Source organism: Rhinolophus sinicus, chromosome 14, assembly GCF_057876585.1.
Source record: "Rhinolophus sinicus isolate RSI-liver-muscle chromosome 14, RSI-T2T, whole genome shotgun sequence".
Taxonomy (NCBI): domain Eukaryota; kingdom Metazoa; phylum Chordata; class Mammalia; order Chiroptera; family Rhinolophidae; genus Rhinolophus; species Rhinolophus sinicus.
The window spans coordinates 101001629-101028538 of NC_142514.1; the positions used below are offsets into that span (position 1 = coordinate 101001629).

The following is a 26910-nucleotide window of genomic DNA, read 5'->3' on the forward strand; positions in this document are numbered from 1 at the left end:
TGATACGAATCTTTTTAAAGTGGGGAGGGTAAGGGGGACAAGCTCTTTACAGAAGAATACAAACTCATAAATATAGAAGGAATAATAGAATGAGAAAAATCCTCATTTGCAACCATCATATTAATAAGTGATTCAGGCAAGAATTATCCATGGGTGCTAAAACCACTGGGTGAAGGCCGGTCCGGTGGCTCAGGCAGTTAGAACTCCATGCTCCTAACTCCGAAGGCTGACGGTTCGATTCCCACATGGGCCAGTGGGCTCTCAACCACAAGGTTGCCAGTTTAATTCCTCGAGTCCCACAAGGAATGGTGGGCAGTGCCCCCTGCAACTAAGATTGAACACGGCACCTTGAGCTGAGCTGCCGCTGAGCTCCCAGAGGGCTCAGTTGGTTGGAGCGCGTCTGCTCAACCACAAGTTTGCCGGTTTGACTCCCGCAAGGGATGGTGGGCTGCACACCCTGCAACTAGAAAAAAACGGCAACTGGACCTGGAGCTGAGCTGCGCCCTCCACAACTAAGATTGAAAGGACAACAACTTGACTTGGAAAAAAAAAAGTGCTGGAAGTACACACTGTACCCCCAAAAAGTCCTGTTCCCCTTCCCCAATAAAATCTTTAAAAACAAAACAAAACAAAACAAAAACCACTGGGTGAAAGATTGTTGGAACAGGATATTTCCACAGTATCAAAGTATGGTCCCATAGATCGCTAAGTACAAAGAGGTACCTTTATACTATTGAAATCAAGTGGATACCATTTTAATTAAAAGACCAAATTATTACATGCCTCCTGATGTGGTACACTGAGAAGGACACACCATCATCTCTACAGTACTATTGCCACAATTGTTTAACGTGATCCTTATTGCAAAAAGTATCTAAGAAGTCTATATTGAAGGACATTCTGCGAAACAACTGAGCTAGACTCTTGAAAGATATGAAAGTCATGAAATATTTTTTCTCTTCTTTTTCTTTTTTATATGTGAAACTGCTTTCTCTTTATTTAGGGCTTACGAAGAAAATCAACTTTGATCACATATTACTTTGTTAAAAAATCTAATTTTACATAGATAGAACCAAACAATCAGAGAAATAATTTCTTCTGTAAAAACTGGCTAAATTTTATTTTAAAAATCTAGCGTACAATGCAATTCAAATTATATAAAGACTGCTAGGGATCATAATATTTCAAATGTATGACAGTTGTAACTCCATTCTAACAGATGTGAAAGTATCGCATCCCATGTTGCTTCGGTCCAAAGAGTAGAGCTGAATTAGTAAGTGTAAACTAAGTACCTAATCTTATGCCAACATTAATTTAGATTGTTGGCAGTAGAAATATCCACGATGAATAGCACTACTGTAACAAAGTATAATAAAATAATATTTTTCATGAACACATCACAGTATCAGATAAATTTATAAGAGAAAAATATAAAAGAACAATAAAAGATGAAGCAGCTACCACAAACAAAAAATAGTGTCTCCTCCATAAGTGTATTTGAAGGGGGGAAAATATGATATCAGAGATTTGATAATGCCAATATGAAAGGAAACTGAATATCGTGTTTATTTCTTATTTTATACAACTCTTACTCTTTATAAAAGTCATACCCATAAAAAAGTAACACATGGCATCTGAAAGCAAACATTCTTTGTAATTATTTAAACCGGCCTTTTAAAAAGTTATAATACAAAAATCTGTGCTCTATGAGCAGTCCAGCACAGTGCATTATAACAATAAGGCTTGCTTTTAGTACAAAGACTAAGTGGGAGTCATGAACCACTGGATTTAACAAACATCATTTTATAGTTGCTTTTGGCATCTTTTGTGTGTGTGTGTGAGTGAGGGGGATCTACCACTTCATCAGGGTGCTCAGTAGCTTGGAGTTCTTCAGCAGACTCTTCTTTCGCTGACTGTAACTCACTTTCAGAGTCATCTGGACTTTCACGATCAAGTGAATCTTCTTCTTCTTCCTCTTCCTCTTCCTCTTCCTCTTTTTCTCCTTCTCCTTCTCCCACCACATCACCTTCTCCATCATGATCTTCTACCTCATTGAAGCCAGGTCTATAATGTCATGAATATCTTCCTGATAATTTACTACCCATACCTTGCTGATATTGATACTCTAGTTCTTCATTAATTTTCTTGTCTTCTTCCCCTAAATCCGCTGCCTCCCAATTGCTAGATCCAGGATTGTTATCAAGGAAGCTGAACACTTCACCCCTGTGAGGATGGGACCCCTTGGCAGCACTCATCCTTTCAGGGACCCCTATCAGAAATATTAAACCACTCCCCATTCTCCTCATCCTGCAATTGGCCACCAGCCCAAGCAGCGCCACTCCAGAATGCCTCATGAAAGATCTTAAAATGGGATTATAAGAGAGTAAAGAATTATGATAACTTTATGCAATGTATAATCCTTGATTGGATTCTAGATTTTTAAAAAGCTCTAAAAGACATCTTTTGAAAAATTGGAGACATTTAAATATGAACTGTATATATATATTTAAATCCATTATTATTTCAACATGAGTTGATTCCTACTCATCTGTGAGCACCTTGAAGTAGGAACTGTTTTATTTTTTTATTTTTAAAAGATTTTATTGGGGAAAGGGAGAAGGACTTTATTGGGGAACAGTGTGTACTTTCAGGACTTTTTTCCAAGTCAAGTTGTCCTTTCAATCTTAGTTGTGGAAGGTGCTGTTCAGCTTCAAGGTGTTGTCCTTTCAGTCTTAGTTGTGGAGGGTGCAGCTCAGCTCCAAGTCCAGTTGCCATTGCTAGTTGCAGGGGGCGCAGCCCACCATCCCTTGCAGGAGTCGAACCGGCAACCTTGTGGTTGAGAAGACCTGCTCCAACCAACTGAGTCATCCGAGAGGCAGCTCAGCTCAAGGTGTTGTGTTCAATCTTAGTTGCAGGGGGCGTTGCCCACCATTCCTTGTGGGACTCGAGGAATTGAACTGGCAACCTTGTGGTTGAGAGCCCACTGGCCCATGTGGGAATCGAACCGTCAGCCTTCAGAGTTAGGAGCATGGAGCTCTAACTGCCTGAGCAACCGGGCTGGCCCTGGACTGTATATTAACAAATATATTTTTTGAGTGTGAGAATTATATTGTCATGTAGAAGAATATCCTTGTTTTTAGGGCAATACAGGCCAAAATACATAGGGGTGAAGTTTCACATCTGCAACTAACTTTCAAATGGTTCAACAACAAATAATGTGTATTTATGCGTATACAGAGATATTAGGAAAACATATCAAAATATTAACATTCCAGAGGTGAAGAGTAGTCTTGCAACTTTTTTATATGTTTGAAAATTTCCAAAATAAAATGATAGGAAAGTTAACTTAATCTGGGTGTTGGTTACAGAGGCATTAATATATACGTTTAAAAAATCATTGAGCTGTATGCTTAAGATTTGTGCGTTTTTTATATTTTACTCTAAATATAAGTTAGGGAAAAATACTTAAATGGCTGTCTATTAGATAAAGTAGGAACTCTTTGGTCTGGTTTTGTTTTAGAGAAACTCATTCGCCTGGTCCTCTGATCTACCGCCATGAAAATGCAGTGCCTAATACACTGTAGGCTCTGGCTCAGTAGATACATGTTGAATTGTGAAGTTCAGCCACAAATTGTCCCATTTTATCTCACCTTCATCTCTTCCCTTCCCTGACCACCTTCCCAGTCTAAAAGATCTTTGCTCTCAACTTTGGAGCACTTAAAATGTTTTAAGCAATTCTTCGGCGGGTTCTATGAAAGTGATTAATCTAAATTTTCTGAACTCTTATCTAAATCTTGTATTGAATCCTGACAACGAACCTATGAGTCTGGTAAGAAACGGGAGCTCATGGAGATTACCCAAGGTCACACGCTTATAATGCAGTGGATCTGGGATTAGAATTTAAGGTTTACTCCGGGCCAGGTACTTTAAACGTTTATTTTGTTTTACCTCTGTCCCAAACAGTCTAACCACAGGTTAAATGTTCAAATTGTGCTTATTGAGAACTGCATTAATTTCTTACAGAAAATACTGTGTTCTCTTACTAGACCTTTCCCAGACTGTGAAATCTCGGGGACAATGATTGGTAGGGAGAGGCAGTCACTAAAAAGTTTTTGAAGATGGGAAACACACGAGTCCAGCCCCTAAGGGGCGCTGTCTTCGCCCCAGGAGCAGTGCGACCCGCTTGGTAAGTCCAAATTCTTAGAGGGTGGACTCGGCTCTCGGAGACGCGGAAACTCAGGCGGAGGCCCCGCCCAATCCACTGCGCATGCGCCCTCCGGCCCCGCCCAGTCCTATTGCGGCCCCCGCTTCTGTTCAGGTAGGGGGAGGCGTCTCCTGAGAGTGGGACTGGAGGGGGATTCTCAGATCATGGGGCTCCTTTGCTGGAGCCCCAATAAAGGTTTCCGTAACTTTTGATACAACCCGGATCTATTCCTGCGGCTACCCCTTCCGCGGTGGGGGAGCAATTCTTGGGTCTGGGGGCTGCCGAGGCACTGCCAGTGACCAGCACACACGCCTGCTCCTTTACGTCGCATCAGTTCTGTGACTCCGCACTTCTTCAGCTCCTGCACCCGGGCCAGGATTCATTCCCAGCGCGACTCTGGTGTCCTGGGTAGCTTGAGGACACCGAGCTGGGCAGATGCCGAGAGCCCGCCGCCTCTCTCCTTCCTACCCATTCTTGCCGCCTGGCTCCACCCTGTCGGGCTGAGCCACTCAGCGCCTGAAGTGATGCCTCCGGGAGACTACGTGTGATCGGTCTTCTGCTCGGCTTGCGCCTGTCTTCTGCTCCAGTTGCTTTCCCAGCCTAGCGGAAAAGCCGCGGGGCATGCCACCCGGACCCTGGGAAGCTGGGCGGTTCGGCACTGCCCCCGGAAGTCTATGGGTGCGTTTTCCCGCTCACAGGTAGTCTAGTCACCCACTCTGCAGCCCCCAGCCAGCCGGACGGAAGCCCGCGCTAATATCGCAGGGTAAAGGGGACCAGAGGCAGCTCAGTGACCCTACTACAACCCCAGCCTCCTAGTAGGGTTTTAGATGTTACAGTGAATTGGGAAGTTCCTGCTGGCTTACAACTCTGCAGCTATCAATAAAAAGTTACAGGGAGTTACAGGGCTTGAGGTCAGCTCTAGAAGACTTGGAAGTGGGGTTATTGGGAGTTATGTGTCTGATTGAATGTATGTGTTTAGAAACTAACCCAGTACCTGGTGCAGTGCCTGGTAACCAGTAAAACCCTCAATAAACTTTTGTTGAATAAATGAGAAGGTAGTGACTGAGGGAACAGGGATAGAAAGGGCTACTGTACGCATCCCACCCCTGCGTCCCCTGGGCTCAAGCAGACAAAAGTAATTAGGTTGAGCCTTTAATCACAGCTGATTTCACAGGTGAACAAGGAAGAGCAAGGAAAGGCAGAAATCGTGGGGACACAGGGTGCTGGGCTGGCTCACAGGCACTGCCTCCCTCTGAGCCCCCACAGCTTGGCTGTCAATAATCTGTTTTCTTGTCTTCCTCAGGACACTGGGTTCAGGAACCTCCCCAGGCTTAATGATTGTCCAGAAGGGGGCTATAAAGGGAGCCTGGGAGGCTGGGTGGAGGAGGGAGCAGAACAAGCCTAACTCAGCAGATCTGGGCACTGAGATCTGACCACAAGCAGGAGCTGTGGTCAGAGGCCCGTGTCCTAGCCAGTAGGGCCTGCTGGCTTCCACCATGGCAGCCCGAGGCTACGGCTATTACCGCATTGTGATCTTCTCGGCCATGTTCGGAGGCTACAGCCTGTACTACTTCAACCGCAAGACCTTCTCCTTTGTCATGCCGTCGTTGGTGGAGGAGATCCCTCTGGACAAGGATGACTTGGGTGAGCCCTGGAAGAGCAGGGTGGTGGAACACAGGACCAGCAGGATGAGTGTTTGTGACAATGTGGTGTGGACAGGCATGTATTGTGTGTGGAATGTTTGCACAGCAAAGGCTAGAGGACAGTTTCCATGTATCGGATGAAGAGGCTCTGAGATCCGTGTATGGATGTGGGTGAAGGATCCTGAGTATGATCCACGCGTGTCGGAGGAGGACTGCTTATCTGATGAGTCTGTGATCCACATGTGCCCCCAGCACACTGTTTATGCTGAGTCTGTTTAGAGTTCTGAATACACACATCTGTGTGGGTGCATGCTAACTAGGATCGCAGGGTGCATGCTGGCCACTAACACTGTGAGCATTGGGAACTGAGGAGTTGGCACAATGATTTCATGTGGCCTAGCAGGTTACCTTTCAGGAGGAATAGGGTCCCTGCCTCCAATTCTAAGCCCTTTGCCCCATGTTCAAAGGTGGGGCAACAGAACTGCCAGAGGCCCTGGGTTGGCATGCATGGTGAGGGAGGAATCAGGCATATGCAAATCCCAGGGAGGGGAGCTGCCCTGTCCTGCCTCCTTCCTGCCCCCTGACAGCTGTAGCTTGAACTCTCCAAGAGGCTGAAAAGTCATAGGTCAGCCGGGGGCTAATGCTGATGGTGAGGCAAGAAGAGTAGCAGGGTTCCATGAACAAGTGTCTGGATTCCAGCATAGGCTCCTCCTATTCCTCTTAGAAGGAGTTGTCTCACCTTGCTGGGCACCTCTACTCACCTGACCCCATGCTTCCTTAACCCCTTCTGTGCTTTTGCTCTGGCCTCTAACCCCCCAGGTGTCCTCTTCGCTGCTCCTTTTCCCTGCAGGGCTCATCACCAGCAGCCAGTCAGCAGCCTATGCCATCAGCAAGTTTGTGAGTGGGGTGCTGTCTGACCAGATGAGCGCTCGCTGGCTCTTCTCTTCTGGGCTGCTCCTGGTTGGCCTGGTCAACATAGTCTTTTCCTGGAGCTTCACAGTGCCTGTCTTCACTGCTCTCTGGTTCCTCAATGGCCTTGCACAGGGGCTGGGATGGCCCCCATGTGGGAAGGTCCTGCGGAAGGTGAGTGTCTATTCCCAAGAAACCTGTTTAGTTTCGCCTAGAGCAGGGGTATCCAAACTTTTTTCAACGGTTTTCACCAAGGGCCATATGCGCTAAAATACACAAACAGCTGGGCCACTCACTCAAGGTGAAGTACGTATTGCCTCACCTGGTTTACTTAACTAAATATATTTTTGGAATTTGCTGCGGGCCAATTAACCATGGATCATGGGCCGCAGTTTGGACACACTCCTGGCCTAGAGGAAACCTGAAGAGCATGTGGGAGCACTGGCACCACCACCCCCACCCAGAGCATGTTCCTCAGGAGTCCCAGTCCAGCTCCTATTACTTGTCAAGATATTTTAGGAGCCTGAACATGGTGAGATCAGGTGGCAAATGAGGGAAATGGCCCTGCCAAGTAGAAGCACCCTCTCCTTCATCCCTGTAATGTGAGCTTCTGGGTCTGCCCCACTTGATCCCTCCTTCAACATGGACTGTAGGCTGGGCACCTACTCTGTCCCCCTCTGCCCCACAGTGGTTTGAGCCATCTCAGTTTGGCACTTGGTGGGCCATCCTGTCAACCAGCATGAACCTGGCTGGAGGGCTGGGCCCTATTCTGGCAACCATCCTCGCACAGAGTTATAGCTGGCGCAGCACGCTGGCCCTGTCTGGGGCACTATGTGTGGTTGTCTCCTTCCTCTGTCTCCTGCTCATCCACAATGAACCTGCTGATGTTGGACTCCGAAACCTGGACCCCACCCCCTCCAGGGGCAAGAAGGGTGAGCACCCACCCGAGCTGACCACTTGGCAGCTTTCATCATTCATTTGGCAGAGTTTAAGGACTGATGTATGCCTGGCCCTGTGCTAGCCAATGGATGTAGGGGGATGGATGGTAATGAAGAGTGGGTGGGAAGTAGGTAAAACTGCATCCCAAGAGGCAGTTAAGTACCAGACAAATGGCAGAGCCAACAAATGCCATGATTCATATTATATCCTGGTCCTTCCTCACAACAGAGCCAGACTTCCCTGTCCTGGACAGCATTAAGCTTAAGTGGCTTGGGTGCCTTCCTCCATCTGTGCTGGTCCTCAGTGTCTTTCCTTTCTTGAGTCTTGCAGTGGAGGGGAGAGGGCAGAGCAGTGGGTGCGCGGGTATCTTCCTGCTGACCCCTGGCTATGTGATGGACTCTGCTCCTGTGGCTGGTTAATGAGTGGTGGGGGCTCAGTGGCGAAAGGGCAGCAGCAGCAGAGCCTGAGGCACGGCCTCCTCTTACCCTAGGCTCCTTGAAGGAGGAGAGTACCTTACAGGAGCTGCTGCTGTCCCCCTACCTGTGGGTTCTCTCCACTGGCTACCTTGTGGTGTTTGGAGTAAAGACCTGCTGTACTGACTGGGGCCAGTTCTTCCTTATCCAGGAGAAAGGACAGTCAGCCCTCGTGGGTAAGATGAGTGTTGGGACAGGGGTGGGCATAGGGAGCAGGAACCAATGCAGGGAATGGGAAATTCAGGCTCGGCTTCTCTTTATCCCCCTTCTTCCCTAAGGCTGGGCGCTACTCAGGCAGCCAGGGCCAGTCACCCTTGGGGACCCTTTACCTCTCTGGGTTTAAGCCAATCTGGGTAACCCCAATGTCTAACACCCTTCCTTTCCCTCTCCCGCCACAACACCCACTGCAGGGAGCTCCTACATGAGCGCCCTGGAGGTGGGGGGCCTTGTAGGCAGCATCGCAGCTGGCTACCTGTCAGACCGGGCCATGGCAAAGGTGAGTGGGCAGAGGGGACAGGACGGAGGAGGATCTCTTTAAATCTTCCCAGCATGACTGGGACAGGCACCAGACAGGTGGGAGTCCTAGGGCACAGGCAGGTTGGCATATGCTTGTTTAGGCTGGGTAAGGTGGGAATGAGTCCAGGCTCCTCTTCTTTGCTAGGGATGTAGAGATAAGGCTCTTGGGGAAAAGGTTTTAATTGATATTAAGGAGAGCCAGAATTTCTCTCAGCCTAGCAGTGGGCTTCTCCACAGCCTCAGGAAAACTGGGGCTGGGAAGGGACTGGGTACAGCTTGCCAGCACGTGTCCCAAGCCTGCCCCAAGTAGAGGAAGGGATATTGTGGAGTTTGGCCTCAGAACATAATGAGCAGGTCCCAGGGCCTCCCAGAGCTGCCCGGGCCAAGAACTGTGTGGGATTACCAAAGACCTGTCGACAGAGGCCTGCTGTGTCAGAGTCCATGTGTGGGGGTTCTCTGCTGCTCTTAGGGCCTGACATTGCTGGGACTATCTCCACAGGCAGGGCTGTCCATCTATGGGAACCCTCGCCATGGCCTGTTGCTGTTCATGATGGCTGGTATGACAGTGTCAATGTATCTCTTCCGAGTAACTGTGACCAGTGACTCCCCCAAGGTAAATAAGGAGGGCCCGGCCTAGGGAAGGCATAAGGATGAGAAAGCAAGGGTCACTGACTCAGTCTCCTCCCTGGCTCCAGTCTGGCCCAGAATTTTCTTTGCCTCTCAGATTTCCCTTTTCAGTTGTTTGTACCTCAGTTCCTCTTTTGTACTTGGTGACCCTCAACTTTGGGCCTGGTTTTCTTCTCTTCCCTATGGTCTTCTAGGATTTTACTTTCTGGACTCCAGCTCTTCACCCTCTCGCTGAGCTCACAGGCTTTAAGGAACATGAGGTGCTTTATCTTTATCTCTGGTTTCTCTCACCTTTGTCCTAGCCACTCTGCCTTGGCCCTTTCTAATTGAGCTTGCGTACATTCTGAGAAGAGACAGCCTCTAACTTGGAGGGATGGTTTCTGTACCGTCTTCACCTACCCACACAGGCCCCTGGGTTGGCTCAGTGTGGCATCCACTCCTCCAGCTATGCACTATGAATTGTATTGGGAAGTGGGATGAGGGAGGTCACTGTCTCCTTACCAGTATTGGTTCCTGGGGACCAAGCATTCCTCTTTCTGGCAGGTTTAGGTAGGTAGGCTTTCTCAGACTCTAAATACTATCCTGCACTGCTATTGCAGCTCTGGATCCTGTTGTTGGGAGCTGTGTTTGGTTTCTCCTGTTATGGTCCCATTGCCTTGTTCGGAGTTATAGCGAACGAGAGTGCCCCTCCCAACTTGTGTGGCACTTCCCATGCCGTTGTGGGACTCATGGCCAATGGTAAGTGGTACCCTCTAGAGTCTCTACCTCGCCTCCGCATAGAACAGGTAGAGGCTAGGGAAGGCCCCACTGGCTCTAGCTTCACAAATGACTTGGGCTCTTCCCCTTCTCCCTGGCAGTGGGCGGCTTTCTGGCTGGGTTGCCCTTCAGCACCATCGCCAAGCACTACAGCTGGAGCACAGCCTTCTGGGTGGCTGAAGTGATCTGTGCAGCCAGTACAGCTGCCTTCTTCCTCCTACGAAACATCCGCACTAAGATGGGCCGAGTGCCCAAGAAGGCTGAGTGAAGTGCAGGTTCCAGAGCATCTTCTCTCACCTGTGACCTTTCACCTGCACGGGGTGGGAAGAGGGAGGGGGCTAAGCTGGCTAGCACTGAACCTGTGACTTCCCTTTTCTGCTCCTTTTCCCTAGCCCAGGTGGTGCAGAATTTATTAGTGCCTAATGAGGTCCCAGCTCCCCATCCTATGCTCTATTTAAAACACAATCTTTGTTCTTAGACTCCATTAGCTCCTATTTTCTGCCTACAAGCAGGAAACCCCTGCAGTCAAGGAGTCTCCTATATCCTTCTTCTCTCCTGGGCCCTGCCCTACCCCCTTCCACACCTCCCCACCTGACTTGAGGCTCCTCCTGCAGCTGCAGGGCACCAATGGCTCCTGCCTCCTGTCCTAAGGCCTTTCCACAGGGGGGAAACTGCTACTGCCAATAACTCAGGCTCCAAGTGAAAAGAGGAACACTTTTATCATAATAACCCTGGGTACAATAGGGGGGTATGGGTGGGAGGGTGGGAAGACTTGTTATAGAAGATTAAAACTAGATTTGATACTCAAATCTGTCAGTGAGTCATTTTTTTCAAAAGGGGTATCAGGCGGAAACAGCTTTCTTTGGAAAATACTTTCTCTGTGTCCACTCTTTCCACCCCCAAAGGGAGAGACTTCATTTCCCTGGAATGCGAAGCTGATTTGGACTCCTTTAAGTTCACTGTCTCCTTTGCCTTCAACTTAACACTGCATAATTCAAAGATGAATTCCTGGAGAGGGGCCAGGAATGGTTACCAAAGGATAGAGAATGCAGCAAATAATGTCATCCTGTGTTTGCAGTTGCATCCTGTGTTTCAATTTTGCAAAGCACTTTCATAATTTCAGTGATGACGTTTTTGGATTTCAGGCAGATTAAGTAACTTGATGGAGTGAGGCAGTATAACAGTGGCTAATAGTGTAGTCAAAAAGCCTGGGTTCAGACTCAGACTGTGGTTAGTTTTGAGAGTTGGAGGCACAGATTTACCTTGCTAAATCTCATCTGTAACAGAATGTACCCCCTGAGGTTTGGATGAGGATTAAGTGAGATAAAGCAGTAAAGCCTGGCTGTAAACACTTGATAAATGGTCCATTGTCATCGTCACCACCACTACCACCACCCTAGGAAATCAGGAGCAATTCTGAACTAGACTCAAGGCTTCTGATTCAAGGTCCCATGTTCATTTCATGAATACATTTGTTTTCTACTAGAATATCTCATCTTCCCAGAATTGCCTTATCATTCCTATCTCCACTCCTGGGCCTTTCCCCTAAAACCACCAATTAGGACAGCAAACACTGAGATCAAAGGAATGTTTATTACAGCATTTATGGGCCTACCTCCTCCATAAATAAATCTACAGAGTTGGGAAGTAGGACCATGATAGATACAGGAGGGAAGAAAGCATGCTCTTAAGGCTTGGGGATCAGTACACATCATCAGGCTCAACATCCTCCCATTCTCAAGTGCACTAACAAGGCTTCTGGGCTCTCCACTGGAGTGGAAACAGCAGGACCCCTGCTGCAGGATCTCTCAGAATTTGTGGGGAGGGGTGTCCATTGCAGGTTCAGCCTATGACCCAGGTCCAAAAGTTCCAGCCTTCTCTGCCACCTCCAGGGCTAACTTCAGGTTCTGGTCAAACAGCTCACACCTATACCAGGTCCAGGAGGCACAAATAAGAACAAAGTGAGGCTCTCTCCCCACTTTGGGTACAGAGGCAGAGCCTGCTTGAAGGATATAAACACCAATAAAAGTCTCTGGTTTCTTAAAATAAGTAAAAGGCTACTCACTTTTATTTAAAAATAACTCTATTACACTTCAACATGACTTTGAAGAGCACACAGGGAGGGGCAAGGAGGCTTTGATCTGGGGAGTGAGACCAACTACCTACCTGATGGGCATTTCCAGGGAGTAGAATGGATTCTTGAGGGCAAAGTCTGAATAAATCTCATAAATCTTTCGGAGAAGAGAATCTATTCCAGCTTGTCTAGGGTCTGCTAACACCACAAACTTGATTCCTGGAGAGGGGCCAGGAATGGTTACCAAAGGGTAGAGAATGCAGCAAATAATGTCATCCTGTGTTTGTACGGCACTTTAAATTTTGCAAAGCACTTTCATAATCCCATTATTATTTTGTCCTTATTGCTCCACAAAGAAGGAAAGGCAAGATTTTACATCTATAGGTGAGACCAGAGAATTGAAGTGACTTTATCACATCACCCAGCTGACTGAGACCAGGCTTTGAATTCTAGTTCTGTCACTTCTGGTTTTGGTGTCCCTCAGCAGAAAGTGCCAGAGAGGGGACAAACTCAGGCAATTTTCAATTATCTGTATTAAAGGAGTGAAGCAATGACACTCGTGATTCAAAGGTCATTTCCATTTAGCATTCAAATTTCATTTTGGAACAACACACCTTCCAAAATGTGTGCAACATGAGACAACACTAAGTGAGTTGTATTTGCGCACAGGATAACTAGGACTGAGCATACTGGGTGATGTGGACAAAATCAGCGTCAGGTTAAATATTAGCTTTGGATTCACAAAACAAATAGATATGTCTGTGCAATTGTCCCAGGAAAAGCTACCCCCACCCCTCACTGCTTACCAAATCTGTCTTTGGTCAATCAATCCCCTCCCCCAACCTGCCCCACTGCATCCCTTTGGCCTATCTGGAGACTCATACCTGTCAGTGTCTGGAAGCAGTGTAGTTTGAATGTGTCTGTCTCCAGCATCTCAATGCCTGAGCTGCCCTGTTCAGGAGACAGCTGGGAGCCGATTGCGAACAGCCTATTTGCAAAGGAGGCAAAGCTGGGAATGCACCCCACTGCTGTAAGGGAGGAGTGCTTCCCAAACTTTTCCACTGAAGTGATCCTATCTGCTGAGTTTACATTATGGCCTGAGTCAGAAGAGGCAGTGTGAACTGCCTAGAAGCAGCATCAAAATTTCTTTAAAATTCATTTGAATTCTGCATGGATTTTACAGCAGGTCCTCGATTAACATCGTCTTATTTTAACATTGATGAGCTGCCATAGGAACTCTTGTTCATATCAATTAGCCTACGGTAAAACTGGTTGTTACACAGTTGACACTTGAACATGGGTTTGAACTGCACAGGTCCACTTATATGAAATTTTTTTCCAATAAATATACAGTCAGCCCTCCCTATCCCTGGGTTTTGCATCCGAAGATTCAACCTACCCTGGATCAAATACAGTATTTTTGACCCTCGACTGGGACTTGGTAGATGTGGAGGGCCGAATGTATGCATTGTTCTATGTCATTTTACAAAAGGGACTTGAGCACCAACAGGTGTTGGTATCTGCAGGGATCCTGGAATCATTTCCTGCAGATACCAAGGGATGACTAGTTGTTTTGGGAGAGTCAAGTTATGTGTGGGAGTCACATCCCTAGTCCATCTTGTAAGTACCAACTGTACTTCCTTTCACTTTGTCGCAGAACCTATGGAGGAGGTCGTGAGGACTTACTGTAATCCACACTTTGATATAAAACATTTTACATTGAAAACGTTAGGTAAAATTAGCACTGGGGATATGTGCCATGGTTACTTACCCTGAGGCTATGCATACCCAACACATCTTAGTCCACAGTTCAAAGCAGAAAAAATTTTTAAAAGTTCATTTAGTTCAATTACATTACTATAAAGATGAAGAAACTAAGGATCAGAGACGAGAAGCTGACTTCAGCAAGATCACACCACTGCCAGTATTACCTAAAACCTATTCATACTGAATGAGTTTTTTCTTTTAACACAAAAACTGACGATTTGAAAGGAGGCAGAGAAAGGTAAGCATTGACGCTCAGGAGACTGCCCACAAAGCCACACTCACCCGGCCAGCTTAAGAGCCAAGTGCAGGAATACAGGCAGCGTTGGGGAACTTACGAGTGGAACATAGAGGCCAGCATGAGCTTCTCATTGGAGGTAAGGCGGGGTCGGCCGAACCGAATGGACACCGGGTAGTTAGAAGGGTTGGCCAGGTACTCCAGCACCTCTTTCCCATCAGCCGTGTATTTGCCATTCACGTCCATGCCATTGATGGCCAGCACTGCGTGCCCCACTGAAGAGGTGAGGCAAAGGTCAACGAAGTCCCCATGCAGCGGATTCCGCTGCGGAAACTAGGGACCTGGCCCCTCCCCCTCGCCCCCTCCCACGAGACACCAGCCTACTTCCGCAGTACCGGCCCCGCCCCCCGGGCCCGAGTCTAGCCCACCCCGGATTCCGTCGCGTTGGCCGAAGGCAACCAGCACACGTTCGTCATGTAGCTTGAGCAGCAGATCAAGCGGGTAACTGAAAGTTTTTTCAGCCTCGGCCCGTGGCGCGTAGCTGTCCAGTTGGTAAATCAGGCCGCCTGCTTTGTTCACCACATACACACTGAAAATCGCCATTGCCGCTGTCCGGGTTCTGACTCTGGAAGTCGGCCCAGCCCCGCGCCGGAAGTGCAGTCATAGGCTCTGTCCTCGCCCCCCACCACCCCCACGCAGCCCCGGTCGGCGGCGGGCGGCGGCGCTTGCGCAGTTGAGGCAATACGCATTGGTGTAACGGCGAAAGTCAGTTGCCGGCGCCTGATAAGTCGTTTTCCGTCTCTTTCTTGGTCCCTAATGCCAGAGAATAGCAACGTGTGAGTGCTTCACAACTAGCGCAAAGCCCAACAAAGTGGGGACAGTGTTCAGGATGTGCGGCTGGAAAACCGGAACACCCAAGTCCTCCCCACTGCTTACAGCATCAGCGAGAGGGTGGAACTTGGAACGTCCTTCGCGGGGCACCGCCCCTTGCCCCGGAAGCACTCGCCGCGAGTGGAGGTTTCTGAGTCTGTTCGTCAGCGGCGCTTCCTTTTTGTCCGACATCTTAGCGAAGCTGCAGTCGTACTGTGTGCTGTCCGCACTTTGCCATGGTGAGCTCTGGTGTGAAACCTGTTTGGTTCTGAGATCCAGGCGGTGCTAGAGTGTAGTTGAGGCTTCATGGGAAGGAGGGCTCCCAGAACTGCCAGGCTGCAACTAACTCAAGGCGGGCCGCGGTAGCGCTTTACCCATGTGGTCCGCTAGAGAAGTTTGGGAGGGAGTGAGGGGCGCAATGGGGGGCATGGAGTTGCCTTAGGAGCTAGCGGCATTCCCACTTTTCTTCAACAGCCGCCCAAAGACGACAAGAAGAAGAAAGATGCTGGAAAGTCGGCCAAGAAAGACAAAGACCCAGTGAACAAATCTGGAGGCAAGGCCAAAAAGAAGGTAGGCACGAGCCCTTTAAGAGCGGGTGGAAACGGGGCTCCCGGCGCAGATTGGTATAGTAGTAAGTGACGTATATAGCAAATGGCTTTTAACGTTGTCGCGTCTGGAGTCAGGTTACTAAAGCGTGTTAGTGTTACCACTTTTCTCACTTTTTCTCCTCATTTGAAGAATGGGGTGTTACATGCTACTTGGAAATACGGAAGAGTATTTGTTCCTGATGCTTAATACATAACCTTTTAATTAATCTCGTGGGTTCGGCCCATATCCAAAAGTCTCAAAGATTTTTTTTCAAGTTATTTGAAGCTTAATTTGCAGAGTTTCTGCAGATTCTGAATTTCATAGGTTTCTGCAAGCCAAGGAACAGCCAACCTCTCGGTATTGCCCTACAAACACGGGAGAGAGTTCTCTGACACAGGTTGTTTGGGAGGGAAAGAGTGATTCTTCCAGGAGGACTGACATTTTTTCCATTTTCTTTTTGTGAGTAGAAGTGGTCCAAAGGCAAAGTTCGGGACAAGCTCAATAACTTAGTCTTGTTTGACAAAGCGACATATGACAAACTCTGTAAGGAAGTTCCCAACTATAAGCTTATAACCCCAGCTGTTGTCTCTGAGAGACTGAAGATCCGTGGTTCCTTGGCCAGGGCAGCCCTTCAGGAGCTCCTTAGTAAAGGTGAGAGGGGTATATTGTACTGGTATGGTTTTGCACATTAAATTGGCTTGACCATGTTAGCGATCTTAAATGTTACTGGAATTTTAAAAAATAGTTTGTGTAGTGGTTGTTAGTAATAAAAATTATAATGTCATCCTTAGGGTGGACCCTGAAGCAGCCATTTTGTGCTATGGGTCCCTATGGCAATAATGTCTAATACAGACAGTAGTGGTTTTTCAGTTAAAGTAAGGGTGACCATCCCAAGAGCAGGTTAATGGGCCTCTCGTTTAGAAAGAAATGTAGCCATATCATAAACTCTCATGCCCAAATTCAGCATTTGTTTTGGGAACGGATATAAAATTCAGAAAAACTTGTTATTTTTTTAAAGTTTATAATACTCTATTTGATTAAAAAAACTGCCTTTGTGTACACAACTTATTCTTTTTCTTTAGGACTTATTAAATTAGTTTCAAAGCACCGCGCTCAAGTAATTTACACTAGAAACACCAAGGGTGGGGATGCCCCAGCTGCTGGTGAAGATGCATGAAAAACAGGTGAGAACCCAGGGGCTCATGGTGTAGAAAGTATGGGTCCCCTTTACAAAGCTTTATACTGATTGTTTTTTAATTTTTTTTACAGGTCCTACCAACTGTACGTTTTGAAAAATAAAACTTTATTAAATCTGATCAAATAAGTGGGTATATGTCTGTTTCTTAAGAAAGGCAATTTACAAAGAGGTATGGGTTTGTTGACTTGCGGTGGTTGGAAAAGTATCAGGAAACCAATAGCTTTTTTTCTTTATGTGACTGCTGTTTGTTCCTTGCTGCAGCTTCAGTTTTGAATTGATGCCTGAAGAGAAATGAAGGGTTAACAGAATGAAGGGTGAGATCAAAGGGGAGGTGGGTTGGGGACCTGGCACTTGGACCCATACCTGGATTGCCAGCGGCGTCCATTATTCCAGACACGGCCAAAAGAGGGCAGCCAGCCTGCACTGGTGCTGGAGCTATGATCAAAGTTGGCCCCAACTCTGTCTGGAGGGAGTTTCTTCAATTTCTGTTTTTCCTCTACAATGATAAGTAAATGGTTTCATTTGAGTAGGATGATTTAAAGAACCCACTGTCATTCTTGGAATTAGTTTACTTACTTTCTTTAAGAAATTCTTCATAGGAAGGTCCTATTTGTTGATTACCAGAGCTGTATTCCTCATCTTGAACCATCCAGGGAGGTGTGGCACCTGGAAACAGAAGACCCATTAAGCAGAAATTAAGGCACTTTAAAAAACTTGAGAACTGGAAATGTTTAAAAGTCCAGGAATTCTGGGTCATGGGAAGTTGGGGGACCGAGGCTAATTTAAAGCAATATACCTTACTTACAGTATGCTGATAATTAATAGAGGCATAATTGACATAAACCAAACTGCACACATTTAAAGTGTACAATTTGAAATGTTTTTGAGTGAACTCACAATCAAAATACTGAACATTACCCTATGTATCCTTGTGCCCTTTTAAAATACTTTATTCCCGTACCTCCTCTACCCCTTTCCCAGCGCCAGGCAACTACTGTTTTCTGTTGCTATAGTTTGCATTTTCTATTTTATATAAATGTGCTTCTAGCTTTTAGCATAGTTATTTTGAGATTTATTTGTGTTGCATATATCAATAGTTCCTTCTTTGTTCAGCACTATCCCATTGTTAATTTGTTGAGGCACATTTGGATTATTTTCAGTAGTTTTGGGCTACGACAAATAAACATGCTATGAAATTTTCTGTATAAGCCTTTGTGAAGATAAGCAATTCTTTTGGAATGGCTGGATCATAATGTATGGTTAACATTTTAAGAAACCGCTGAATTGTTTTCCAAAAGTGGTTGTCATTTTACATTGCCACCAGCAGTGAATGAGAGTTTTTCCACATACATAGCCATTCTGATGAGCATCTTTTTATATACTTTTACTGGATTTTCAGAGTTTTTCATATATTCAGGATACAAGTCCTTTCTCAGTGCTTTTTTTTTTTTTCATTCCCACCCCCCCACTTATCCTTTGGCAACCATTTGCTTGTTTTTTTTATATCCATGGTCTGTGTCTATTCATTTTTTTAAATTGGTTTCAGGTGTACAAAGCAACATACTAGACATTTACACCACTCTCAAAAAGTGAAAATCCCCCTCCCTTCACTCGTTTTTTTAGATTCCACATATAAGTGAGATGGACTTCACTTAGCATAATACCCTCTAGGTCCATGTCACAAATGGCAAGATGTCATTCTTTTTTTTCAATTGCTAAATATTCCTGTGTGTGTGTGTGTGCGCGTGCGCCACATCCTTAAACATTTATCGGCTGATGAACATCTAGGTTGCAGTTAGTGCTTTATCTAGTTAACTTTACTTTAAAAAAGAACTGCCTCTTACAGTTTGAGAAACACTGCCCTGGGCCTTACCTGAGTGGATGTTACCAACTCCTGCTGTATCCTGTCAGAAATGGGGAAAAAAATCCTAGGTAAGAAAGCCAAGAGATGACTGAGAAAGGGCAAACTTACAGGAGGTGGATGGAACCACTTGGTTGATGTTAAATCTTTTTTAAGTGTGTTTTCCCAAGACCCATCAGCTCCAAGTCAAGTACGCTGTTTCCCTGAAAATAAGACCTAGCCGGACAATCAGCTCTAATAAAATAAGATGCGGTCTTATATAAGACTGGGTCTTGCATTAATTTTTGCTCCAAAAGACGCATTAGAGCTGATTGTCCGGCTAGGTCTTATTTTCCGGGAAACTAGTTTCAATCTAGTGGAGGGTGCAGCTCACAGTGGCCCATGCGGGGATCGAACCGGCAACCTTGTTAAGAGTGCTGTGGTCTAACTGAGCTAACAGGCCACCCTGATGTTAAATCTTAAGAGCACAGTAAATGCAAATTGTCCTCAAGAGACACATGGTTTTCATAGTAGAGATGAGCCTACTAGATGCCAGGTAAACAACACCCTTTCCTCACAGCATACATATCACTGGGTCGAGAGAATTAAGTACAAATTATTAAGTTGGTGCAAAAGTGATTGCAGTTATTGCAATTATTTTCAACCTTTTAAACCGCAATTACCTTTGCGCCAACCTAATACATCCATAGCTTTTTACATGGTACTACATCCATTTATAACACATGACCTTAGATGAGCCTTCCATGAAAATGACATTTCAGCTGAAGGAAGGTAAGCATTAATAAGGTGGTGAAGGAAGGAAAGCACTATTAAGGCAATGGCAGCTACATATGTAGGGAGAAGCACAGTACGGCTGGAGTATAGAATATAAGACAGCAGGTGATGCAGTTGTGTTTGGGACAGGATTGCAGTGGGGAGTCGGAATTGTTCTAAGGTAGAATAGAGGCCAATTATTGAGGAGGTAAAGTAAACCTTTACTTATTGATAGGATGTGGGAGATGCAGAGTATATGTATCTGCATCTACAATTGCTGGAAATACATGGAAGGGGATTCAGGTACCTGTGAGATCTATAAATGTATTGAGCTGGAACTGGGGGTTCTGCAGAGGACAAAATTGAGGAGTTGGCACTCCTAAGTGGCAGTGGGGGCAACAGGTGTTGATGGAGGATGAGGAAAGACGTCTGTAAACACTATATGGAACAGTGCAGCAAGAGAGAAAAGTCTGCAGACAACAGGAATGGTCACAATAGATAGAAAACCTAGGAGAAATGGGTGTCTTGGGAATTGAGGGGGCACTGGCTCTTTCCTGGCTTAGCCATTGTACCTGATGGCCAGTGAATGTCAGAGGTTGTCCTGTGTCCATCCAGTCAAGCTCTGTGGCAGATGGCAGGTCCAAGTATGAGGGCTGCTGTGAGGTGGAGGCTATTTGGCTAAAAAAGACAAACAAGCTAGCCTGGCAGACAAGACAAGGTCCTTCAGCCATGAGGATTTGTTCCATCTCCCAGCCAAAAAGTTACAGAGGCTCTAACGTGTCAAATTCTAAGGAGGGATTCCCTAACAATCTTACCTGTTTGTCCCTTTCCAGCTTCCAGGTGCTGAAGATCCCTCTTCTGGGTCTGGCACTGCCTGAGGCTGAGTTTGATTCAGGAAAAATAAATGTCTAGGATGCTTAAGGGTTGGCCTAGGCCATTCTCCCACCCTCCAGAAGGAAACAAATTGGCATATGGAGGATACTGCCCATCTTGCAAACTCTTACATCCCTCCCAGACCTGCCTTTATCTCCACTGACAAGGCCTGCCCCCTGGCGGACAGGTAAGGGAATTCAAGCAGAGTAGATGAAGCATGGAGTCTATGAGTTCTCTGAGCTGGTAGGTGAAATGCTGGACGTGGGAGAACCAGGGATTAGTGGATTTGGATACTGCTCTGGCTCCTCCGAGGGAAACCAACCTCTAAGACAGACCGAACCACCTCCTGCCGGCTGTGCTCCACCTCACGGATCTGAGCTGCCATCTGTGGGGGAGAGGATGCTTAGATAGGTACAAGATTATGGGAAATGGGTCCTTCAGAGGCCTTTCCTTTAACTTACTTCTTTGATCACTTCATCCTCTTTTTCCTCATAGGAATCCAAACCTTTCACCATGGATTTCTTGAATCTAAACAAAAATGGGCAAGTCAGCTCAGAACCCCAGGCCCTGCCAGTTACGAAAAGATAGTAATTTTTTCTTTAAATGTTGAGTAATTTTAAACTCAGAAACAAAATAGTACAGTGAACCTGTGTACCTCTCATCTAGATTCACTGTTAACATTTTGCCACCTGGCTCCACTTTTTTATAATATTTTGCCAAAGTGGCTTCATTTCTCTTTTATACATACATTTCCTTTTTGCCAAAATAAAATTGGTTTGAGACGCCATGAGCCTTAACTCTAAATATTTCAGCATGCATCTCCTGAGGATAGGAACAGTCTGAAGCCATGAAACCATTACCACATTTAAGAAAGTTAGTCTCTTTGATGTTCAAATTATCCTGTATGTGGCTAGTGAGAATCCTTTCAAAACAGCTCCTTTGTCCTCTGGACCATTCCATCAATATGAGCATTTCCAGCACAAGACAGTCCAGGCTCACCATGTACTTTCCCCTGCTCCAAACCTGAAATCAATCATTTCTCCAATGAGATCTGCTTCCTTTTAGTAGAAAGTAATACGTACTTAGAAACAAAGAGCTGAGTGTTAGTAAAGTTCTTATTGCTCCACAGGTGTCATGCTTCTAGCTCTTTCAGAAGACAGCTTTGATTTTCTTAAAATTCATACTGATACCTCCCCAATTAAATCCCTCCATTTCTTACTGTTATCTTCCTTCTGCCATACTGAAAACCCTGTTTCCCAATAACAGCAATATACAGTTGACCACTGAACAGCATGGGCGTTAGGGGCACTGACACACACAGTTGGAAATCCATGTATCATCGGCCCTCAGCACACAGATTTCCAAAGGAGTTGACCCTAGAACAGGTTTGAACTGCATGGGTCAATTGAAAATAAATCTGTATAGGTGGACCTGTGCAGTTCAAACCTGTTCAAGGGTCAACTACTTAACAGTTGTTCAATCCTACAACACACACAAAAGGGTATCAGGACACCAATACCATTATAAAACTGCTAAGCAAAGCTCAAGATTTCTTTGCAGTTCTTTAGTCCTTAGAAAATATTCTCAGGATGTACAGTCAGAATTTTGTGCTCAAAAGTTACTTGTATTCTTATTCTTTTGTTTGTGATTGTTATCAATTTGATAACAAGAAAATTCATCTTTGCAATCAATTTAAGGATTTGTTTTCTGACCTAATTTTAGTATGTGTAATATTTACCGTGTTTCCCCCAAAATAAGACCTAGCCAGACAATCAGCTCTAATGTGTCTTTTGGGGCAAAAATTAATATAAGACCCAGTATTATATCATATATTATAATCCCAGTCATATTAAAATAAGACCGGGTCTCATATTAATTTTTGCTCCAAAAGATGCATTAGAGCTGATGGTCCGGCTAGGTCTTATTTTCGGGGAAACACGGTAAGTAGGAGAACAGCTCTACCATGGTGCCCTGACAGCCTTGCACGTACCCATACAGGCAAAGCCTTGAACAGCAGCTTTTCAGTCTTAGCTGACCCTCCCAGAACACAAGAGGACGGGAGGCCTGAAAGGAGCTGCTTATGAGGCCACCTCCCACTTGCCTCCCTATCTCCCCTGGGAAGCCGTCATGAGATGGCTTCTCATGAACTCCCCGATGAGGTGTGGGGCTTTCTGCCTCATCCCTCTCAGAGTAGAGCTGCAGACTTTAAAACCATGTAGCTGCAATTTACATTTGGCTCCCCAGCAACTCCCCACAACTCACGCTGAGGTCATCTAGCGCTTTTTGGTGTGTGGGACAAGGACCTGGGAAGCTGGGACTTCAGGCTTACTCCTTTTGTTGTCTATATAAGTAATAAACTGTGTAAAGCTGAAAGTGGGTCATTTTTATCATTACCTGGTCAAAACATTCAGGCTTGGCCTTGTCCTTGTGTGTGTGAACTTGAAATTTATAAGGTTAAAAGTCAAAATTATATTTAAATAAAAAGTTCCAAGAGTCCATCCTCATGATTCTCAATAATCATCTTTTCTGATCAATGATACTTATTCACCCACCAAAAATCATATGTAGCTGGGTCAGGGTGTGAGGAGTACACTTTGTCCTCAGTTTCCCATCTCCTAGTCTAAACCACAGATTTGAAGGCAAGGTAGTGGGATTTAGGCATTTCTTGTCCGAGTAGAAAGGAATAGATACCATGAGTTTTTCTGTAACATGAGTCACATGTCACTTTGCTCTGAGATCCCCTTGGGTTCCACATCCCATAATCTCAATATAGTTCCAATAAAAGTGGTGTTATGAGGCTGCCTGTGTCCTCTTCCTGAGGCAGTCAGGGCTCACACCTCCTCTGTGCTGACCTGCACTCCAGTTTTTAAGGTCCTCCAGAGGCCAGTTAAAATAGTCTAAAATTATTAAAAGTGGCTACTGGGTGAGCAACAGTTTTGTTTTTTTTAGTTTTTGGTGGTTTTTTTTGGCACACTATAAGCAATCTGCTCTGTTTGTAAAAAAGCAGAGTGTTCTCTGTGCCACACACTTAGGTAGTTGATTAGAGTCAACTTTTACCATATACCGCTATTTGCTAAATGCATTCTCATCCCCAACTAGATCATAAACCTTTCAAAGACTATCATACTTCCTTTGTGTCCAATTAGTGCCTAGAACAGTGAGTGCTATGAAGACAATACTTCTTACCAAACTTTCCAGTTAATCGAAGAAGCTCCTGTACTTGACACAGATCCGGAGAATTCACACTCTTTCAATCTTTCATAAGCAGTGACTTACCGTGCATAATCTTGAGGAGAGATGAGAAACTTCTCCTTCATATGTACCTCAGCCTTGTTCTCCCACCAGAATCTGTTGGTTGCTTTCCTGTGCTCTGGGCTGAGAATGGAGAGGATGAGTAATTTCAATGACAGATTACAGAATATTACTTAGATATCTAGCCACTAGATAAGTAATACAAACTGACATCTGGATTTCTGCTGCTGGACAAGGCTTAGAGAGTTATTAGTCTGTTCCAGATTTCCAGTCTCCCTCTTCCAATAAACGTATGAGAATCTGAGAGAAGGTGATGGGAGGTAAACTTGAGCTAGCTGCTGCCCAGCTGGCTTTTCCAGTTAGACCACCAACGCCACTGGGACCACGGCAGCCATAAGCCCTCTACCCTTTAAGGTTGGCATCTATCCTGATAAAACCACAAAAGCGTTCACTCTAAATCCATCCACCCACGTATGTATGCCAACGTGTTGAATGAGGCTCCCAGCCCGGATCTCACCTGGCTAGATGCTCCAGCAGCCCCCCGTGCAGCACTGTCAGATTTCCATGGCTCAGGTGTTTCCGCACCTCACAGCTGCAGCACAGACACCAGCAGCACCGCTCGTGCTCGGGCACGTAACGCTCCACCTGAGCTGTGCGAATGGCCTTGCGGGCGGCCTCCACCTGCGGCGGAGAGGGTGTAACCGGGAAGACGCCAAGTGGGAACCCGAGTGGGGTACCCAAATCCCACCCGCTTGGGCCCCCAGGCCTTCCCCTTCAGCCTCCCGTCCGTACCTGTAGCAGGAGCCGATCCAAAGCCATCTTCAGCTGCCGCTGGTGCTTGCGACTGTAGACGTGCCCGCGACCACAGAAGAAGGTCTGACGGCACAGCGGGCAACGCTGCGCTGGCGCCATCAGCCTAGGGCAGAGTAACCGCGACGTGCGGCAGATTCTACGCTATCCCTGACCCCTAACCCCTAGGGGGCGGGGCGAGCCCAGCGGCACCCCTGCTGCCCCCAGCGATGGTCAGGCGCCACTGCAAGCCCTTCTGCGGCTGCGCAGGTCTTTTCCGCGGCTCCCTCTCTATGCGCAAATACATCCGTTCTGCAAAACCTCCAAAGCTGTCTAGCCAGAAAAAGTAGTCAGCCCTGCAGATGCGCAGGAAAGAGCGCACGCAACAGTTATGTGAAACTGCAGAACTAAACACCATACACACGTCGGGACATTGACAAGGTCCCGTACTGGATAATGTTAACAAATCACAACTGGTATTTATAACGTGCTTATTGTGTGTCCATAGCTGTACATTAACTACTTCACTTAATCCTCACGATAACCCTATGTGGTGTAGTATTATCGGCATTTTACAAGCGGGAAAACTGAGGCATGGGGGAGGTAGTAACTTCGTGGAAGATTGCACAGTAGAGGCACCACACTACCTTCGGCCCCCGGTGCCTTTCGGCACCAGCAGACTATATGGAACACATGCTGGATGTGGCCATAATCTAAGACCTAATCCTGTAAAGCTGTAAAGGGGAAGCTATAATGGGTACAAAGTCATTGCTGAGGGTTAGCAGACATTTTTAATCTGTAAAAGTGCTAATATAGTGGAATTTTTGTTATTTTAAGCCACTTCTCTTAGAATCATCAAGCTCCTGTCTGTCCTGCTTTCCTAAGCCCTAAACCCTAAGCCCTAAGGTGAATTGCTTCTTTACAGGGCTGAAATCCTCAGGTTGTGATCTCTACTCTAGAGTCCCTCAACAGAAGCCTGGGGCCTAGTCCAGACCTAACTTAAAGGATAAGCAGACAGAGCTGGCACAGAGTCCCAGGTTCCCCTTAGATTTGTTACCAGTACCGGTCGGTGCGTTAACCTGGATGGGCTACAATGTCTGTAGGTATATACAGTGACTACATAATTCAGGCCCAGAAAGTAGCCTGACTCCCCTTCAGATCTTGACTTCCTGTTAGAGCTTCTTTTAAACTCAAGCCTCTGCCAGATGTGGCCCATTTTGATGACTCTTGCAACACTCAAATCCTTGACCTTCCATCATTCCCCTCAGAGTTAATCCTGGGCCTTGTTCACCCAAAAGTGTTCCATCTCTGTTCCAAACTCTGAAGTTCTACTCTGACCACCATCTTCCATCCTCCCATAAAACCTTACCTTCCATCTGGTGTTTAACTACAGGAAGACGTCCATTGCATTACTCTTATCCATTCACTAGAGAATTATTCGGCATTTGCTAGCTGCCAAATGCTTTGCTGTAGGCTGGTGGTTTTCAAATTGTGGCCTCCAGATCAGCAGCATCAGCATCTGGGGGCTTGTTAGAAATGCAGATTCTTGGGCCCCACCCCAGACTTACTGAATCAGAAACTCTGGTGTGGGGCCGTAGCGGTTTGCGGCTTAATGAGCCCTCCAGGTCATACTAATATTCAATCAAGTTTAAGAATCACTGGTCTAGGTCTCACGTCCTCTTGGCTTCGTTTTACCCATTGGATCCTAAGAATATTTCTACATTCTCATGGCAAACTATTACTTCACTTGACTTTCCAAGACCTCTCATTTTGTCAAACTATAACCGTGGATCAACATAGCCATCTGTTTCCCACATTTGTTCCAAAGCTGCTTAGAATAGACTACATTATCTGCTTCAGCTTCTACTAACTTCTTAGCCCTCTGCAATTTTGCTTTTGAAACTGTTTCCCTAGAGTTCTCCACCACCAAATATTCATTCAGCTACCATGACTTGTGTGAAATGGAATTGAACATCCTTCTCTTCAGAACATCCCCTATTTTCATCCTCCCAGTGAATGATCTCACCAAACAAAAGCCTGGAGTTTAGGGGTGAATTATCTTTGATACTTCCTTGTACTAAGTCCCCATATCCACCTGCACAAATTGTTTTATTGCATTTCTGAAATGTTTAATGTCTGTTCTCCATTTTTTTATACTCATAGAACATACATTATTTTAATTCCCTTCCTTTCTTGCTTGGATTCATGTAAAATCTTTATAACTAGTTTCCGAGTGTCTGGTCTATTTCAGCTCCATTTAGCCTCCGGAGTCTGGTCTTAAAATGGTCTCTAAAATGACTATCCTGATTAATGCCTCTTAATTGCCTTCAGGAAAAATCTAAACTTCCGAGCATAACTTTCAATATCTTTTCCAATGATTCCCAAGTTAATTTCCAGTCTGGTCTCCTGCTACTCCCCTCCCCCTTCCCTGACCTCTTCATCCCCTCCTCCAGGCAATACAGACAGTCCCCAACTTAACAATGGTTTGACATAGGATTTTTTTTTTTTTAAGTTTCTTTGGGTTTTTTTGGCGGGGGGAAGGGGAACAGGACTTTATTGGGGAACAGTGTATACTTCCAGGAT

At 46.0% G+C, this 26910-nt stretch overlaps 4 protein-coding genes and 1 pseudogene across 9 annotated transcripts; 2 read left to right on the plus strand and 3 right to left on the minus strand.

Moving 5' to 3' along the window:
- Positions 1 to 1772: 1772 nt before the first annotated feature.
- LOC109437193 (small acidic protein pseudogene) lies at positions 1773 to 2255 on the minus strand (annotated as a pseudogene).
- Positions 2256 to 4294: 2039 nt separating this feature from the next.
- On the plus strand, positions 4295 to 10876 carry SLC37A4 (solute carrier family 37 member 4). 2 transcript variants are annotated; one of them, XM_019716285.3, is made up of 10 exons: positions 4295 to 4882; positions 5508 to 5848; positions 6698 to 6930; positions 7445 to 7688; positions 8186 to 8344; positions 8579 to 8664; positions 9184 to 9297; positions 9506 to 9571; positions 9911 to 10049; positions 10169 to 10876. In XM_019716285.3, exons 2-10 carry the CDS (start codon positions 5701 to 5703, stop codon positions 10333 to 10335), a joined length of 1356 nt encoding a protein of 451 aa, XP_019571844.2. In that variant the 5' UTR covers positions 4295 to 4882; positions 5508 to 5700; the 3' UTR covers positions 10336 to 10876. The 2 variants fall into 2 exon arrangements, with proteins under 2 accessions (XP_019571844.2, XP_019571845.2); XM_019716286.3 differs by lacking the exon at positions 9506 to 9571 and having other exon boundaries at positions 4295 to 5848.
- Positions 10877 to 11641: 765 nt separating this feature from the next.
- On the minus strand, positions 11642 to 15011 carry TRAPPC4 (trafficking protein particle complex subunit 4). 3 transcript variants are annotated; one of them, XM_019716289.2, is made up of 5 exons: positions 14572 to 15011; positions 14244 to 14418; positions 13026 to 13129; positions 12234 to 12360; positions 11642 to 11993 (listed from the first exon to the last, which is right to left on the minus strand). In XM_019716289.2, the coding sequence occupies exons 1-5, from the start codon at positions 14744 to 14746 to the stop codon at positions 11915 to 11917; spliced, it is 660 nt and encodes a 219-aa protein (XP_019571848.1). In that variant the 5' UTR covers positions 14747 to 15011; the 3' UTR covers positions 11642 to 11914. The 3 variants fall into 3 exon arrangements, with proteins under 3 accessions (XP_019571848.1, XP_019571849.1, XP_074191448.1); XM_019716290.2 differs by lacking the exon at positions 13026 to 13129 and having other exon boundaries at positions 14572 to 14770; XM_074335347.1 differs by lacking the exons at positions 13026 to 13129; positions 14572 to 15011 and having other exon boundaries at positions 14244 to 14500.
- A 100-nt stretch (positions 15012 to 15111) lies between these two features.
- Positions 15112 to 16930, plus strand: RPS25 (ribosomal protein S25). Its single transcript, XM_019716292.3, has 5 exons — positions 15112 to 15252; positions 15488 to 15583; positions 16069 to 16252; positions 16684 to 16785; positions 16871 to 16930. The coding sequence occupies exons 1-4, from the start codon at positions 15250 to 15252 to the stop codon at positions 16776 to 16778; spliced, it is 378 nt and encodes a 125-aa protein (XP_019571851.1). The 5' UTR covers positions 15112 to 15249; the 3' UTR covers positions 16779 to 16785; positions 16871 to 16930.
- Positions 16884 to 24520, minus strand: CENATAC (centrosomal AT-AC splicing factor). 3 transcript variants are annotated; one of them, XR_016018698.1, is made up of 11 exons: positions 24331 to 24520; positions 24056 to 24219; positions 23563 to 23661; positions 20748 to 20814; positions 20581 to 20671; positions 20229 to 20293; positions 19986 to 20114; positions 18673 to 18703; positions 17376 to 17465; positions 17163 to 17284; positions 16884 to 17080 (listed from the first exon to the last, which is right to left on the minus strand). XR_016018698.1 is itself a non-coding variant. In XM_019716287.3 (11 exons), exons 1-11 carry the CDS (start codon positions 24448 to 24450, stop codon positions 17005 to 17007), a joined length of 1014 nt encoding a protein of 337 aa, XP_019571846.1. In that variant the 5' UTR covers positions 24451 to 24519; the 3' UTR covers positions 16884 to 17004. The 3 variants fall into 3 exon arrangements, 2 of the variants coding, with proteins under 2 accessions (XP_019571846.1, XP_088647547.1); XM_019716287.3 differs by having other exon boundaries at positions 17163 to 17295; positions 19986 to 20091; positions 20609 to 20671; positions 24331 to 24519; XM_088791421.1 differs by having other exon boundaries at positions 17163 to 17295; positions 24331 to 24519.
- Positions 24521 to 26910: the final 2390 nt, after the last annotated feature.